Raw genomic sequence first — 18,072 nt, forward strand, 5'->3', positions numbered from 1 at the left:
TGTAAATCTCGTTTTTAAGTGCATAGCTAATGAACTAATAAACCGTTGTTATTAACCCTTCGTCTTACGATCACTTTTATGACTACATTAAATTTAAAGCTAACTGTTTTCGGAAATGAAACCACAAGTAATATATATTTCTATGTTCGGCAGCTCGTTAAACGTCAATGCTAATGAATCAAATTTTCTTTATTAATATCTTTCGTTCTAACGGCTTCAATTACCATTGTTTCGTATTAGATATCTACCTCCTAATCGTAAATCAAATCGAACGATAACTTCTAAAAAATACGAAATATATATACCGCAAACTTTCCTTTAAATCGCGGACGATTATCATGACCGATCATCTAGATAAATCGCAACCGAAGTCTTCCTTTCCTGACGCGAATAAAACAGACTGACCTAACCTCCACTGACAATTTCGCGCTAAAAAAGCCTAACCTCGATTGGTTCACCTCTGTCATCACGGTGCAAAGTTTTCCCAGCGCCCGTGGCGCTTCTTATGAAACTTGGCAAACACTAGGCACCGCGTTTATTTGCCGTAGTAAATGTCGCAATCGTCATTTGCCGTATTTACGGTTCTACTGTCCAGTTTCGAGAATAGAAAAATCCCCAAAACGAGCTAAGAAAGTGTAAATATGTCTAAAGGACTTACCTGTGCGTACTCTGCGCAAATATCGATCGACGATACGTAATTGACGACGTCCTCGATGGTCCATCGATTGACAGCTTGTCCATCACCGCAGGGCATGTGACCACATAGGGATGGACACCTGACTGGGGGTGGTGTGGTAGGCCGAGGGGTTGGTTTCGGCTTCGGAGAAACGCTTCCCGATCTTCTGGTTTCCGTCCTCTGCCTCTTCCGCGGAGCAAAGCCACCTGGACTCGAGAGATCCAGAGGACTCGTTACACCCGCGTCTCTTTTGTTCGCACCTGATTAAAGATAATTCACTTATCATTACGCGGTACTCGCTATATAAAAGTATACTTTGTTGTTTATTCACACGCGAAAGGCTTTTGTAAACGATTAGTTTAGAACGTTTAAAATAAAAAAATTTGAATTCCCTAAAACAAGATTATCGGCTTTAATCTATAAACACATATTACTTTTACTGTGTGTGTGTGTGTTGTATTATAAAAAATAGGTGTAGCTTTCCCAAAATCATTCGCTTCCTATCTGAACTACATTTTTATAGAACACACAATGGGCGAGTAATTTGCATTTATAAATTAAAACCGATCGTATGATATCTCATTCGATAGAATTTTATTATTGAAGATTTTGGGAATTTGATTCGAACAGTTTTTTGCAGTTTGCATTTAAATATATATTTATAATATATATTTGCGCGTAAAAGAATTATTTAAAAATTGATTGAAAATTTTAGTAAATAAAATATAAACGACTGTGAACTCCTAATTTCTAACATTTCAAGGTTGGCATTAGAGAAAATGTTTTATTTTGTATTTTCTTCTCTTTCATTTCTGTTATCCTATAACTTGCTTTACGTAGTAAATAATTGATACTTTAGTACAGTGTTTCAGTAAACGATGTGTAAAGTTAGAATTTACATCTGTTTTTAATTTTTGTGTCGAGCAACAGTAAGATAGTGTCAATGCTAGCTAAAAATCTACTCACGAATTACAAGAAGACTTCGTTTGTAGAACGAAATTGTTTAAACAGCTGTCTTCTCGGTTAATTTTCGCAATAAAATGGATATTCCAGTGATTTCATAACGAAACGACGTGTTACGCTCATGCCGGTCGATGACAAACTAAACGCTTGAAGATTACAGAACGACGCTCGAGTCTCAAATACGTGCGGCGAGTAATCAAAATATAAAAACGATAACATTTTCCGAGAATTTTAATAGCAGGTAATCAACGCTAGTCTATAAACAGTTTCGAGCTAGCTGCGTATTACGTTACATTAAAAATATTATTTTCTAACTGTGTCCGATTTCTCATCACACGTATACAATTACATACTTGTACGAATTATTATTTAATAATATTAATTTTACAAATATTCGTTCCTTAACATTCACAATTGCATAATTGACACTCTAATAGTCATAATAACAGATAATACAAAAATATCACGTAGCTCTATGTTTTAATAAAACAGTGCGGAAGTTACCTTTAAGGTACGTTTCTAATTCTGCTGCATTCTGTGCTGCATTTGCAGTCCTCACCATGTGCAAAAGCGCTTGCGTCGACGACATATCTAACATGGGTGGGAACACGGGGTTGCCGAACAAACTGTCTTGTTTCTGCTCTTTCGGATCCTTATTGGAAAGGGGTGAGGTGGTGGACACGGTTGACGGTTGCGGTGCACCCAACGGGGCCATCAAACCGACGAAGGGTGTGGCGCCAGTTTTGAATCCTGGGAACCTTGGATCTAAGCCTGGAGGATAGCCGTTCCTTGGTGAACTGAAGTAGCTGCGAATTTGATTAATACTCTTCGTTAATATTAATTTAGCAATGGATATTAATACATGTACAAAAATTGATACAGCAATTATAATAGGGGATATTAATATATATATTAATTAGAATGGTGAAAGTTTCAGCTTGGAGTTAATGAAATAATTATACGACTATCTCTAGGCTATCTCTGCACTGCATCACTGAAGCTATTAGAGGCAACGAGTTATATCAGCGAGATATCGTTAGTATTCTATTATCGCCCAACGTCTGCAATGTTAATAAAATAAGAGAATCGTTCTCTGAATGAGATATAATTTATAGCTGACAATTTGTGACAGTTTTAACCGCTAAACTAAGTATCTACGATTTACGATTTTACTACGCAATAAAAACGAGTATTATGCGCGCACAGATACGTATGGATATATTGTCCAGGATAATTGTACAAGAACAAATAAGGAAAATTCTCTTTAATCGAACTCGAATTTCTTGCTTATTAAATAGATACATCGTGCCTATTCTTGCGTACATCATCGACCAAAATTTCCTAAGGTAAGACATTAATACAACACCTAGCTATACGTCTCATAAATTAATCCTAAACGATTCTACATTCCAACGATAGTTAACGCAAATCTCGAAAATAAAGTTCATTGAATTCATCGAACACAACATTATGCAATAAAATTTCTTAGCATAAAGTACCATTTACTGGAAATTACATTATAGAGAACGAATGCCCGTGTCCGAGCAACCAACAAACAAGTTCTCTAACGAAATCTCAGCTTTTCTCCACATTTCTGTTTATCTAAAAGTTTATCCTAACGAAATATAAGATTATTATAAATTATCGTAAAATCGATGGAAGAATCGATTCTAGAACAGTTTCGCAATCGACGTTACCTCCAAGATTCTACAATGCTTTCAGAATCGGTATAGAAACCGGAACCAATTACAGTAAAAAAATTCGATTCTTTACGATTCCCTGAAATAAAGATTCTACATAATTATTTTAAGAAACGAGATGAAATGGCAATTTCACGCATATCGGATAGACAGTGGCGTTTTTCACAAATCTGCAGGGGATTTCAAAAGAAAAACCGATGTGTACTAATAATTTTGCTCATCGCTGTATATTTATTCAGCGACTCGGAACGACCAAGGAGGCACTTTCTCCTGGAAATGCCACAGATCGCAAGCATCGCGAGGATCTCATCGTCACGCGGATCTTTACTCGGCCGATCAACCGAAGTACCTTCTGCCAGAGCTGGGAGTCTAGTGCCGGAAGCTGCGCGGTTGAAAGTCGATGTACACGTCCGCGAACCTGCAACCGGTTAGACGCGACAATATTCTACGCCGGCAAGATACTCTGTCCACTCTGGACGAGCATCGATATTTCAATGCGCGTAACAACACGATCAATATTTTCCCTTTCCTATGTCGGCTTTGCGCAGTGTCCTCGTCGAGGATCGCTCCTTACGTCTTTCCCATCGTTCCCACGTATGAACACGGAACACAGTATGAAGAATGTCAAGGCAAGCGTTATGATTCCCAAGGTCTCATACTCTCTAAATAGTACCGGGTGGCGTTAGCTGCGACTGTTGCGCTAACACCGGATGATTGCGTTCCAGAGAATAGCTCGTTTTATGTGTGTTCGTTGCAAGAAACTGAGAATTCTTCGTCGATCCCGATCGATCGACGTTCTTCTAACCACTGAAATAGTATTTTTCGATCTTTTTCCAGTCATGATTTTGGATTATAATAACTGAATAACCTTGCAACAAGACTTGACGCTAGAACTATCGACGACTAAACTACTCTCCTCAATTCAAACGTTTAGCATTTTTCCAATATTTCCAAATTTTAGCAAATTTTTACCTTCCAAGATGCATTTGAAGCTTCTTCGTTCTTTACCATCAAATACGAGGGTCGTCCAGAAAATAATACATTTTAAAAAGATTTTTTGATTCGTAACTTTCCATACAACCATCAGCTCTACTTGAACATATAGCGTAACATTATGCACGTTTTTCTATATCTTCGTCATACGCTTCCGCCGCCGGTTCACATAACCTCGTCTTACGCAATACCTTAAATCATCGTTTCTTGCGAAGCATTATCGATCAAGCTGTATGTTAAGATCAAGCAAAATTTTAAATTTTACAAAAACAAAAAATTGCAATGAATATCATTTGCAATGAAATCGCATACACTTTTCTGAGTGCCTCTGTCACGAGTCATGGACAGCCTGAATACTTACGATCACGTACAATTCTTCTCTTTCCATTGAATTCCCGCACCCATAATCTTACCAATAATTCATTCATCATCCTATCGCCGTCAACTGCTGTAATTCGGTGGTGAATTCCTTTCGAATGAATTTTTTTAGCGTTCGAAAAGCGTAAAAGCGTCACCGACGGAATTTTCCATCCGCATCGTCGTTTTAAACGCGTGGTACAACGACAATGTTAAGCAGAAAATGTTGTACGACATTCCGTTGTTTTATGTGGCTTCTATACGTAAACGTGTAGTACTTTCTGGACGACCCTTGTAAATTTATATCAACTTTACACAAGTCACGATGACAATTCGCCTTACATTTTTTCTTTTTGCATTATAAAAAATAGGAAATTGTCTCAACTAATATACGAGAAAAGGAAGAAGATATAAAGCTAAGCTGATTTGAATTACTGCTAATAGCAGGGAATGGAGGCTAGATGCTTTCAGAGAAGCAGCAAGCTACTCACTCATTAGGGTTGGCGTTATTGTACTTGGCAGCGAGGCTTCTCATAAAATCGCTATAATTTCGTCCCATCATCTGCTCCATGTGTTTGAGGTGATGGGGTGGTGGTGGGCCCTCGGGTCCACCCAAGGGGGTAGCATTTGGCGGCGTTCCTGGGTGGCTGGAGGATGAGGGCGTCACGCTCCTCGACGACGTAGAATTATTGTCTGGTGTAAGGCGTTCTGTTTTAACCTGAAACACAAGTATCAAATATTGTTCTTGAATATGTACATTCTGTGGCGAGACACAATTTGAAAGTCCCCCAATTCGATACCCCACTGGAATACAATTGGAAATCAAAATTCATTGAACGTCCCGTTCGATATGCATACAAAAGCAAATTTCTTTTCTCTGACAAATTGTTGAAGAGTTCCTTAATAGTCATCCACTTACATCCTTCCCTAAATTTTACGTACAAATCGATGAGTTTGTAAAACACGCATAAGTGTCTTTTAACATTCGCATTGATACTTCCGTTTTAACAGCACACATTTTATACACAATTCACGATACAAATTAATGGCCTCGTAAGATTACACGTATCGTATCACAGGTCAATGTATCATTAAACACAACACATGTTTAAAAATAATTAACTAGAAGTAATAAATCATCCTTACGCTATAATACAACACATTGTTAAAATACCCAATTAAAATGCAATTAATCACGACACTTGATCATTCGAACAGCTACCTCGCCACATCAATTTAGAAAAAGCAGTATCCTTATAAAGAAAAAGAAAAAATGAAAAGAATCCCTAGTACCTCCGCTCTCCAATATCAAACGCATCAATCATCCATGATCTTCGCACTTCCATCTTCCATCGAGAAAACAATAAAAATCCTTGTAACCAAAAGACAACTCTGAGATTGAGCCAAACGAAAAATCTTTTGAAATCCCATATCCTGTTGAAACCAGCACGAGCCACCACTCCGTCTCTGTCCTTCGACATGGGAAACGTCATCCTGAACCGCTCTAAGAGGCAGTTCAGGGGAGGATCCGAGCTAGCAGGAAATATCAAAGTGCGCATTAATTCCCGGGAACAGATTGCATCTGAGATATGGTAATGAAGGCAACGCGTGGCGTAACAGTTGACTCCTCTTCGGCGGCGAGAACGGCTACGTGACACCAAGAAGAACGAGACTCGATTGGCGTAGAATAGGGTCCCCGAGGAGTCCGAGGAGCCGTTCCAACAGACCACGGTAAATCTCTTTCTCGCCTCGAGACCTCTTCCTGACAAGGGGCCGGGGTTCTCGCAACGTAGACACGATCCCAACGTGTACAAGCTTCGAACGAGTCTGCTTGAATCGCTCGTCCACCCGTTTCCGCCAGTTTCTTGCGAAAGAAAAGCGACCAGAGGGACAGAGTTCTGGGCAAACGCGAGCCAGAGAACTATTCCACGATAAATGGAGAAATATTTGCCACCATGGTCGATTTGTTGGGATTGATACAGGTCGAGGAGGATGGGCACGCTATGGAGAAAGTAGGATCTCGGTGCTTGCCGCTACGTGCAAGGTCGAAGGTTTCTAATATTCCTTTCTGTTTTTTCTTTTTTTCTTTTTTGGAGCAATTAGGCGAGCCACTGGGAAGATGAGATTGGTGTGAGATTGCGAGTAATGAGGTAGGAGTTTAGTAGCTATAATTGCAGAGTTTAATACGTGCTATTGAAGAGAAATTACGATCTTATGATAAATTGTTTCGGTCCTCTTACATCTCTTCTTCTCGTGTTTCTTTATGATAGCACGGGGTATCGTCGTAGTGTTTCTTATTGATTTTGTGAGCCATTAAAAGACGCAATAAAGGCACGCAAGGGTTAAGTGCTTTATGGATTTTAAAGGAACTAACTATAAGAGAAAGGAAGAAGGTGGGAATTTAAGAAAATTGTGGAATTGTCTATCACAATCTGAAATTCAAAATAAAGTAGTTAGATGAAACGAGTAGAAGAATTACATCATCCACATTAATTACACAGTTCACCAATTAAAATATACCGATCAGATTAAAGTCGTCCATCCTTTCAAAATCCATCGATCAATCTGATCCCAGTCCAATTAACCCCGATCTCTTATTCATATTCATCGGAACGAACTCATCTTTGACATCCAAGATACTTCCTCCATCAGCAAAATAGAACAACATTGACGCGCATACCGCACTAATTAATGGATACATCGATTAAAAAGGATCAACAGCCTGGATCCATTAAATTCCAGCTTTATCAAGATTCCCTGTCAATTCTATCGTTGACTGTTGTTTCTACACGAGGATCTTCATTGAAACGATGGAGGATAGTGTTGCGTTGATGAGAAAGTTATGTCGAGCTCTATAAGAGTTGTGTTTTATATTCACAAAATGCTTGACTCCTAGCCGTTGTAGCTATAGACGTAAAATATTTTTACTTCAGAAACGATACTTTTGGAACAAATTTCAGAATAGAGACTCTGTCGTTAATCATCACGCTTTCAAAAAAATTATTAATATAAATCTTTGATAGCTTATATACTAATTTTAGACAATTTATACAATAACATATATATATTACTCTATTAAATTGATTTACTTTCCTATTCATAAACCGACATTACTTTCCCATGGACCGGCTAGTAGCTATGAAAAAATGTTCACGTGTCATTGGTTAACCATTCTTCGCGAACGATGACCGTCGATACTTCTTAGCCACCGAAGCGTACACTTTTTCCTTTTTCCCTCTTTCTTTTACTTGGCCTCTGCACCGCGTTTACAGAAGCGTCGAACGGCCGCGAGGATGTCAGCGACGGAATGACACTGCGGCTTTGCTTGACATCGCTGCCATAGAGCACCGACTAGGTCTGCCTCGAACGGGACCGCTCGTGTACACGTGTATACGCTACCGCTTCGATTGGTAAACTCTATCTCGAGAAGTCTCCTTCAGCCTGTTCCCGATGGCAATCAAACACTCGAGATCGCGCTCGCCACAAGTCTTTTGGATATTTCGAAGGTAAACAGCGCGACCACCATCGTGTGTAAAATTCCTCCAAGACTTTTCTTTCGTTTCCCTCCTTTTATAAGTAATTTTTGTAAGTTGAATTGGAGTTAATTTTAGACGGGCCGTACGTGATTGCAGAGAATGCTCGCAGGGACGTAGAAATTTCTGGGAAGAGTATCAGATGAGAAATTCGATGCATAAACCAGAATGACATGATATCGACGATTGGAAAGATGATATCGCAGAAATCGATGGAAAAATTATAAAACGAAGAGTTCGAGAGGATAATTAATACTTTTGATAACATTAACGATTACAAATTAAGCTACTCTTGATACAAACTTACTTGAGTAGTGTCGAGACCATTCTGATTCTGTCGCCTCCTTCCCCTTGGCGGTCTGGGGGTGGCCGCACCGGAAAGGTGGGCACCCTGGGGGCTTCCGCCCCTGGCGTCGACCGCTGTGTTCGCGGCCAGGGTGGCCCCGTCGGTATTTTCCGTGTGTGTGCCTAAATCGGTCGCCTCTCCACGATCGCCGCCACGTGGTCCAGAGCTTGCAGACACGTTCTCACCTGATACCTCACCTGCAGAAGAACGAATCGATTTGCTAATCAGTCTTGCAGCCTTTAATATCAAAAATGGATATATCATTCGTTAAGACCGATCGTGATAAATATATGAAAATAGATACGAAGTTGGAATATTACTTCGATCTAAGCAGTATGACGCACGTGGATCTGATAAAGCAACGAATTTTGATTATCTATCGATTTTTGACCGAGGCATCTATCGGTATAATATCATTTTTCGTATCGCGTTGCTTCTAATATTTCCCTATATTTTTAACAAATAGTACACCCTATTTCATCCTGTTCTTGGATTATTCTACACAAACACCAATTGCAAGTGTCTGTATCCTACCTATCGATCTCCTTCCAACTCTTCATTTTTCCAGAACAACATTGGTAAATATCAAATCCAATAAACAATTCCGCCCCCATAAAACACACTGTCCTAAATTCATTATTCACCTTCCTCACCCTGGCCGTCGCAAATCCATCAAACTAACCACCTAACCACCCAACACAATTCTCCAGGCCAGCAATAGCAATCGATCGAGCGTAGCCAAGAGCGAGTTAAAGCCGAGCCCTCGTTCCGATCAGATAATCCATAAAATATCGGTTTCTCACGTGACGAGTAACTTCGTTTGCGAATACCAGGGCTGCGGAGAATCGAAAGACGACGTTACCCGCGGCTTCGCGTCAGCCGCGGCTCGTATTTCGGCGGTCGGCCGGTCGGTCGTCGTCGATAAATCCTACCTCGTGCCGTACGGTTTCCTCGCGATCGACTCTCCTTCTCTTCCTGCTCCTAACACCGGTTTCGTAACGAGGCGGTAGCCGCGGCCGGCGTCGTAAAGCTTCCTTAACGTCGCGGCGTGTAAACGGTGTCTTTCGACACCAGGAATTTCGATGAAATACGTTAAGAGGGATAACCGTATAGGACGCGATTACACGGCGACCCAGGCGAGGCGCCGCTAGGCGGAAAGACGAGATTTACGCCCAATAAATGAACCCGTCCGTGGCGCCATTATCTTCATGCTCGATCAGTGAAGACGCGTATCTGCCGCGTTTCTGAGACGTGCGCGAGTGTTTCAGGACAGCCAAGCTTTCGGCCAGGGTGTACGAAGAATCAAAAGAATGATCAAATTTAAGGGAAGTGGTGATGAGAGAGTAAAAGAGAGAGAGAGAGAGAGGAGTGGGTCCAGGTCACTGACCACATTAGCTACCAAAAATATCCAATAAATTCTTGCCACCGTTAAATTGCCGGAATTTTATGGTCGGCTGTAACTCGTGCACACGGCCGAATTTGTTGGACGATAGGATCGCGATCGTTTCAAGCGATGAGAGATCCTCGTGATTCCGCTTCGTGCCATTGATGCACAAGTATACGTGTGAGCGCTATCGTTCGAGACGAATTTGATGCGTGCGTTAATTTATTTGGCGGACTTTCGAGAATTGGAAACTTTTTATCGCAGATTGGTTACCGATGAAGAGGTAGTTTCTCGAGAATTATATCGCGGAATTAATTATGTATCGTTAAGAGCGTTTATCGCGTTTAAAATTATTTATTGTTATTTGATTTCTTGATTCTCAATTGGCATTGGAAAATATGTAGGTGATCAACTGTCGAGGTCAGATTCGGACAATGTTGCTTCAAATTTAGAATGATTAATTTTATGTATAACGCTAATACATATGATATGGATAATTAAATTCTCGATGAAGTTTCTCTCTTTGTCTAGATCGATCGTTTCGAAGAACGAGGTTTTAAATTTTCATCGCTATACTCTGAACGATCGTAAAAAAAACTAACGTGAACTCGTTTCCTATTAAAAGCCAGCATCTAATAGAATTTTGATGGGAAGCTGTAAATATACTACTTGAAAACGATGAAGTCATTGGATAATGACTGTCATAGAACTGACTTTTACGATCGATGTTCCCTCATCCAGATTCTTCATTCTCTCCATTTTCTTCGGGTTTCCTCGTTAAACCGTGCTAGAACTTTACCAATTTCAGAATAACCATTCCATAGAAGCTGTAAAATCGGTTTAATGTGTATCTTCACACTTACGCGTATTCGCGGCGCATCGTAAAAGACGCTTTGCTGTAATTTAATGCTCTCCGATCTTATTTTACAGCATAAAGGATCGAGCGGGTTGAAATTGAAAAGTTCTATAATCGAGTGTTAGAGAAGCGAGTTGCTCGAGGTTAAGAGTCTCGAACTCTCGTGGAATTTACGCTTCTTCCTTGACGATCAATATTTCCGTTAAAAGGGTGATTCTTCACTGGGTCTGCTCCTCTAATTAGCCTCGTTGAGTACAAAGTTAAAATTTCATTACAGGCTTGTCTCATAGAATGCCAGAGGAAATTGAAATTCTAAAATCTAATTGTATCGCTGTTTGGATAAAGATACGACCGAGAAACGTAATATTCTTTTCTTCTTTCTCTTTTTTTTTTTTCATGAATTGTTTCATGAAAGTTATAATAAGACGTGAAATCGCCACGAGATATTTAAAAACGATGAAAATATTTTCGTAATTAAAATTTTCCTATGTTCGAATTGGCACGTTGTTTAAACTTATCTGAAAGAAAGCTCATAAAATTTCGTGCGTTCCCATCGCGCATGCCGTCACGTTCTCTTCGAAACATACACTGGAACCGCAACTTTTATGAGCGCGGTAGCAAGGCTAAGTCACGTACCGCAAATATCATAACTCGTATTACGGAACTGTCGAAACGCCAAACTATTGTTTGCCAATGGTTCCCTCGATTCTATACAGTTGTTTGCGGATGAGTGAAAAATTGTTTGTAGTTACGATGGTCGTACGCGGAAAACTGCGAGTCAGCACGTGAATCGTTTCTAAATCGTCGACGAGCTGTCTTCAAACATTTGTCGTTTCCACGTACCGGAAATGATCATGAAGAAAATAACGCAACGCTATAAATAGCTTCGTTATCGTCTATTTCTAGATATTTAATAATCTGATATCTTCAATCATTTGAGTAATCAGACTAAAAATTGACGTTTCAAGGGAATTTTTTAACAAAATCTTTTCATCAAAAGTTCTCTATCGAAAAAAATGTTTCTTTTTTCAATTTGAAAAAATTTCGAAACATTTAGATATGAAATTTTCCAATAATTTCGCTTAAAAGTAATACTATTAAAAATTATGTAAGATAAAAATGTTCACTTACGGATTTTCCATAGAATTCTTCTTCTCAGGAGCAACTACTTTGTATCCACACGAAACTTGCTGATTGGAGTTGTACGGTATTCAGTATCAACATTGAGAGAGTTTTACGTATAGAATTTGTGACAAAACTGAACACACCGAGTTCAAAGAAGTAAGTTTTCATAGCAGGTGAGTAGAGGTTCGAGGTGCGACGACACGCTATTGTTAGCTCGTATTAACACGTCGTTACGATATTTCACACTGAAGCCTCATATTGTTTCCGAGTTCGAATGGAAGAACTTTGTGCCTCCTACATGTTTTTACCCTTTCGTAAACAAAATCTCAAATATTGTTGCAATATATGGTAGCTGGTTTATTAACGCTTGGCTCAAAAACACAGGTGAAAGATACACAGACAGAATTGTCAAAGAAATTAGCGAGCAGAAATACGATAATTTTTCCTGTCTGATGCTGTGAAAGTTGTCAAACTTATCTGAAATCCAGTTACGTTTGGACAAAACAAAACAATCTGAATACGACGAAATAATAAAATGAATTAATAATTTAAATGAAATAAACAGCCAACATGTTAAGATTCATAAATTATCTGATCCCAGTAACGAACATAGTCCACGATTTAAACATATTTTAAACGAACATTATCACAATCCCGGTGTATTAAAAATTATTTCTCAATCGTGTGAGTGAAACGTGTTTCTCTATCAGAAATCACAGGATTGCAGATAACGTAATCATCGCAGAATCCAGCGAGAAATGTCGTTTAGACACAAAGACCCAGTGTGCACGAAGCGTCGTTTCACAGACGCGTATTAGATGGGTCGATGTTAACAGCAAATACGTTTCCACGCAGCGGTCATAGTAAAGTAATGTGCATGTTTCCACGAAACAGCAGCGAACCGTTCTCGTCACGGCGACAGGCGTTAACATTTTCAGTAGCGAGGCGTAAGTTACAGCTGTAAACGAATGTAGTGATATAAGATGAAAGCATCTTCGACGTCGCTTGACATTTTAATAATGACGCGAAATGTATCTTGCTGTGCGCTTCGTAGACCGGACACCTGCGTAGACGTATCGTCATGTCTCATAGACGATGCTTACGCTTCGTGGACAGTGTGTTTAAAGGTGGAAAATCGAAGAATCGAGAAATCTATCTATATTATATGCGGTGGGCATAAATTATTTCGCGAGATTACCGTTAAAACGAATTGACCCCCGAGGTCAAGAATAGAGAGTCTCGCGACAGGAATAAAGATGGCACCGTGCCTTTTAGCTGACGTTAATTATTCCCGTCTCGAATTCGACGCTCTCTTTCGACGAAATCCACGCGAACCCGATTCGCCAACGTTTGCTCTTCGTTGAAGACACCTGAGACTAAAACGAGAAAAAAAAAAGGAGAAGGGGAAACGATAATCGAAAGCCTGTCACAGAGATGACTGATCGTAGCTTGGCTCTCTTAAGAATCGTCTGGCTAGTCGAGATTGTTGCGAGTTCATGCTCGTTTCTAAATATAGCGAGAAATTATGGAGAATAAATAATGAAAAGGTTTTCGGAGGATGAGGTTCGTTTCATGCGATTCAATACTCACTTTAGACGAAGCTTAACCGCGATTGTGCTTTAAAGTGATACAATTTTTGAATGAAAAGAATTTGAATGGGAAGAAACCTTAAACAGTTACGCAAAGAGTAATTATTCAGCAAAGAACTTTGAAAGAACGAAGAAACAGTTGGAATTTTTTAAGCGCAGACAAAGTTCGATGATTCTTCAATCGTAGAAACAGCGACGGTTTTCTTTTTAACTGGTTGTGTTCGAAGAGAAGTAGAAGAAAAAAGAAAGAAAAATAAACGTGTTGAGAAAACAAATTTCTTTGTCTTAGTTCTCTTACAAAGAACGATCGAAACAAGGTTTAGATACATTCGCATAATACAAATACATTCCCTCTTGGACGATCTAGTTTCAAGCACTTCGCCATCTGTGAAACAAAATTTACAAACAAATCAGTGGAACGACGAGAGAATTACCGAATACATAACAATTGTATATTTCATATTCTAACGAATGGAAAAGAAAGCAGAACGTGGGTCGCCTAAATTTCATGGAATCTCTCAGAATTTCAAGCCACTATCCGAATCAATAAATTTCAAAATTTATGAACAGAAATTGCTTTCTCCCGAGAAAAGTGTCTAACATTGTATCGTTCTCTAGAATATGCTTAATATATTCAACACGAATTCAAAACGAAAGTTGACTTCGATTTTCCGCTTAATCCAATCTCGATATTTCATACTTATCAAATTGTGTTTAATATCGCCTGAGCTATAAACTTTTATAATAATTAATGCAGCGATGTAATAACGTTTCTCAGAGATTAGCTTTCTTAATATTTTATTACGGAGAATGTATCTTGTTCGATAAGGAAATACTGGAATTAAGCAACTCAGATGTACTTACACATTTTCAACGATACTCTAAGCTCTTATGTTGGAAATAATTGAATTATGCAAATTCTACGTAGTCATTCTTAGCATATTTCGATGCATGAACATCGAGATAGTCAAAGTAGTGTAGATAAAAATTACTCAACACGATTCTCGTGCATACGTTATTCGCCTGGACCGCACCCAATCCGCATTTGCATTCACAATCTTCACTCCTGCATCTCCGTTACGTAATGCACTGATTTTTTTTCCCATGCCGCTGCAACACATTTCTCTGATTTTTATTCAAAGGCGGAGTAATCGTCGTTTGTAACGTCAAACAGAGACGCGCTTTATATTTTCTTTCAAATCGAATAAAATCTAAACGATATCGTTTAATTCGCTTGATCGTTCTTACGTTTCGTCATTCACACTTATCACACCTGACGTATGTACGTATATCGCAGCGATTGTAAAGTTCAACAATTTCCTCCGGGTTCCAATGTTCGAGTGGTAAAAAATTTCTGAAAACGTGATTCGTATCTCATTAGCCGGGATGATGTGACATGCCCTATCGAACATCACGTAATTCGGAATACATTGCCGACAGAATGCCGTGTTCCTAGCGAATTTTCTAAGCTTCTAAAGGAAAGAAAAATTTCGCAATTTAGTAGCAACGTACGACAATCTCATCGTGTACTTGAAATATAATTTTCAACGCGAAATATCGTAGTATTTTCCCGATATTGACAAAAGAACGAAGGAACTATTTTCTTTCCTCTCAAACACGAAATAAGAACGTTCCACGACTTGCCTCCGAAACCATTACTCCGTCCAAAATGAGAAGCATCGTCGTTGCAAAAATAAAGACCGTTTTCTTCATTAAACAGCCCTGAAAACCGAAACATTCATCATCCAAAGCCAATTATCTCGGAGGCTACGATTACAAGAAGCACCGACGAATATTTTTCGCGTGCTACTGACGCCACGGAGGTCTTAACCGAGACCAGTCATCATGATTAAAGGTTGAAACGCGAAAGAGCGGAAGCTGCTGTTTCCTCCGCGGCCTCCGCAAGGCTGGCCACGCCAGAAAAACAGTCGATGGATCGCTTGCTCCGCGAGGTTTGAACGCGTGCAGCACGCGTGCACGCACCTTTCCTCGCATATCCGCATCCGGGGTTAGCGTGGTGGTTAATGAACGATAAAGGCGGCCCTCCACTGCACGTAGCCGGTCATTATAAATCCTCGACGCGACGAGCCATTATCTTTAAAATGCACGATTTTCTTCCTCGCCCTGTGTTAGACGTTTCTACTATACGTTCTAAATCATTCGAGTTGGAAATACTTGAGGAACATTTGAATATAGTATTAATTGCAAAGTGTACAGCATCCGCATGTCGCTAGGAATTTAATATTTTTATCGGATAGAATATATAGAATGGTGACAATTGAATTTGTAATTATAAAACGGATTGTCATTAGAATTAACAAGTACCTGGTAACTTATGGACGGCAATGGATCTCCTCGCGTTTTCTTCATCTTTTTAGCATTTCTCCTTTTTATTACGAGGTATTAAGAGAGCTATATAATGTTAGTGCTTTGAGAATACATTATTTAGACCGTCGTTAGCGCATAAATCGCAAAAATTATGGGAGATCTGGTGTATGTAGATTTTCAGTGTTTGCTATCTTCACAGGAGCTTCGTTAGCGCGACAATGAACGTGCTTAGAATTTCTTTCTCCAATCTCATTTTTCTACGGTTAATTTTAGTCGATGGTTTGAGTACCTGTAGCATCGATAATTACATGGGTTTCTGTTAGTTTATCGATTAATTCCGCAATTCTGATTAAATAGAATACTTCGAAACTCGCTAAACGTACATTCGATTTACCAATTGAACGAGTAAAATGCATCGAGCCTCTCGATCGTCCTCGTACGAAGGATCAAAGTTCTACAAAATTCTTCCACGTTGAAGATTTCTTGAACCCACTTTCTAACATTATTGTAGCCATTTTATCCCTTACGAATGATACCCGGCACGTTGTATCCGTTGTTCTTAAATGTCGGTCCAAGAAAGATTCTAATCAAAGATCAACGATCAACCGTAGCAGTCAAAAAGCTACGACAAGTCTCCAACACGTCTCATAAAGCTACTTTCCATAACAAACGACATTCTTCTGCAGAAGATTGGAACAAAATAACATCGTACGAGCTCGCCCAAGATAAAACCTAGTGGACACCACCAGTGTCCGGCATTAATCGTCCTCGTAGCCTGTGGTGTGTCGCGGGCGACAATAATTACCGAGCGTAACGACCTTTAAAGGCCGGTCGAGGCCGTACGTACCGTCGGTGTAAAAGAAACGCGAACGTAGGAAGGAGGAGAGAGAGATTAGTGTCATGGCGTTAACACGATCAACGCACGGCGTCAGCAGCGGCTAGGGATCCGCTTGCGTTGTAAATCTGCCGTAAGTTATGCGCGACCAGGAGGGCTGGCCTGCGCCATTAAAGCGGGTTATGCCCGTTTCAAGTAGAAAATCATAAGTACCGCAAATACGCCGTTATTACTATAGACGCGCCACGAGCACGCCACTTACTTTGTAATCATGACTAATGCATAATGCAGTAGCCGGTGCGCCGGTTTCCCTCTGCGTATGTCATTCGCCGACGGTTCATGTGGGTGCGTGCATTCGTCCTGCGTTTGAACTGTTTCGCGAGTCCGACTATGAATGCTTTCGATCGTACACGTGCACGGCGGATCGATTATTTCGAGCTGAGAATTTTTAAGCGAGCTTCGATAGAAATTTATAGGCGTCGTCTGTAGCTGGCGAATCACGGTCGAAGCCTCGCGAACGAGACGATATCCAAGTATACCAGAACGTCTGTAATTTCAGCTTTTTGATCGCCGCGTAACGCCGATCTCATCGCGACCATATTTCACGCCACGGGATCTCGTTCTGCATTGGTAGCATCGCTGGGTGCTATCCCTCGGGATGCTCGCGTGTTTCTAGTGCCTTCACCTACTTAATCGTAATACCAACTTCCCCTTGCCGCTTCACTCTGTACGTTCACTCTCGTTACCGCCTCTATATACTCGCGCGTTTATTGATTTTCGTGGTTAACGAGTAGCGTACGATGGTTAAAAGAAGTTCGTAGAAAAGAATACACTTTATGGTAGTAATATTACGAACAACTGTCGAAGAAAACGTAGCCCCGGTTCCAAGCACTTTCCATCTTTTTAATCGGCTGCTCTTTTCAAAGTAGGTAAAACCTACTTGTGTTATCGTTATTGAAGATATTTTTAATAAAAATGAAATATTCATATTCGTATTCGTTGTCGCCTATCATAAACGTTGTCATTCACAAACTTAATACCAAATTTACAGATTTATTATCGCACAATGAAAAATCAATTCGAAGAGAAACAAAAGCATAAACTTCGCAAAATCATCCTGGGACCTATATCGTCGTCTTATCGACTATTCGCCAGTCAATGCACAATCGAAATGAAAGAGCTAGGTTAACTTGGTATAATAAGAACGCGTATTCTTCTTAGCAAGGCGTTACCTTGGTCGTATGGAGAACGGTCGAATCAGCTGTTTCATTTGTGGAAGGCCTACCGCGGTACACAATGGACTATCACGTGACTGGCGAGCGTTTATTAGCCGAGGCGAGCAGAGAAAATACTCGGCGAAAGAAGGGGAAACGATAGAATTTATTAC

At 40.0% G+C, this 18,072-nt stretch overlaps 1 protein-coding gene across 4 annotated transcripts in view; it reads right to left on the reverse strand.

Annotated features, from left to right (window-relative positions):
• LOC100649594 overlaps window positions 1-18,072 on the reverse strand; it is a 185,681-nt gene that overhangs the window by 76,166 nt on the left and 91,443 nt on the right. For all 4 annotated transcript variants that reach the window (XM_048411440.1, XM_012315488.3, XM_048411442.1 and 1 more), the window contains 4 exons: window positions 8,530-8,765; window positions 5,181-5,407; window positions 2,144-2,445; window positions 659-936 (listed from right to left, as the gene is read on the reverse strand). In XM_048411440.1, coding sequence (XP_048267397.1) covers window positions 659-936; window positions 2,144-2,445; window positions 5,181-5,407; window positions 8,530-8,765 — 1,043 coding nt within the window. The remainder of the gene's footprint in view (window positions 1-658; window positions 937-2,143; window positions 2,446-5,180; window positions 5,408-8,529; window positions 8,766-18,072) is intronic.

The sequence above is a fragment of the Bombus terrestris genome, chromosome 13 (genome assembly GCF_910591885.1).
Source record: "Bombus terrestris chromosome 13, iyBomTerr1.2, whole genome shotgun sequence".
NCBI classification, from domain to species: domain Eukaryota; kingdom Metazoa; phylum Arthropoda; class Insecta; order Hymenoptera; family Apidae; genus Bombus; species Bombus terrestris.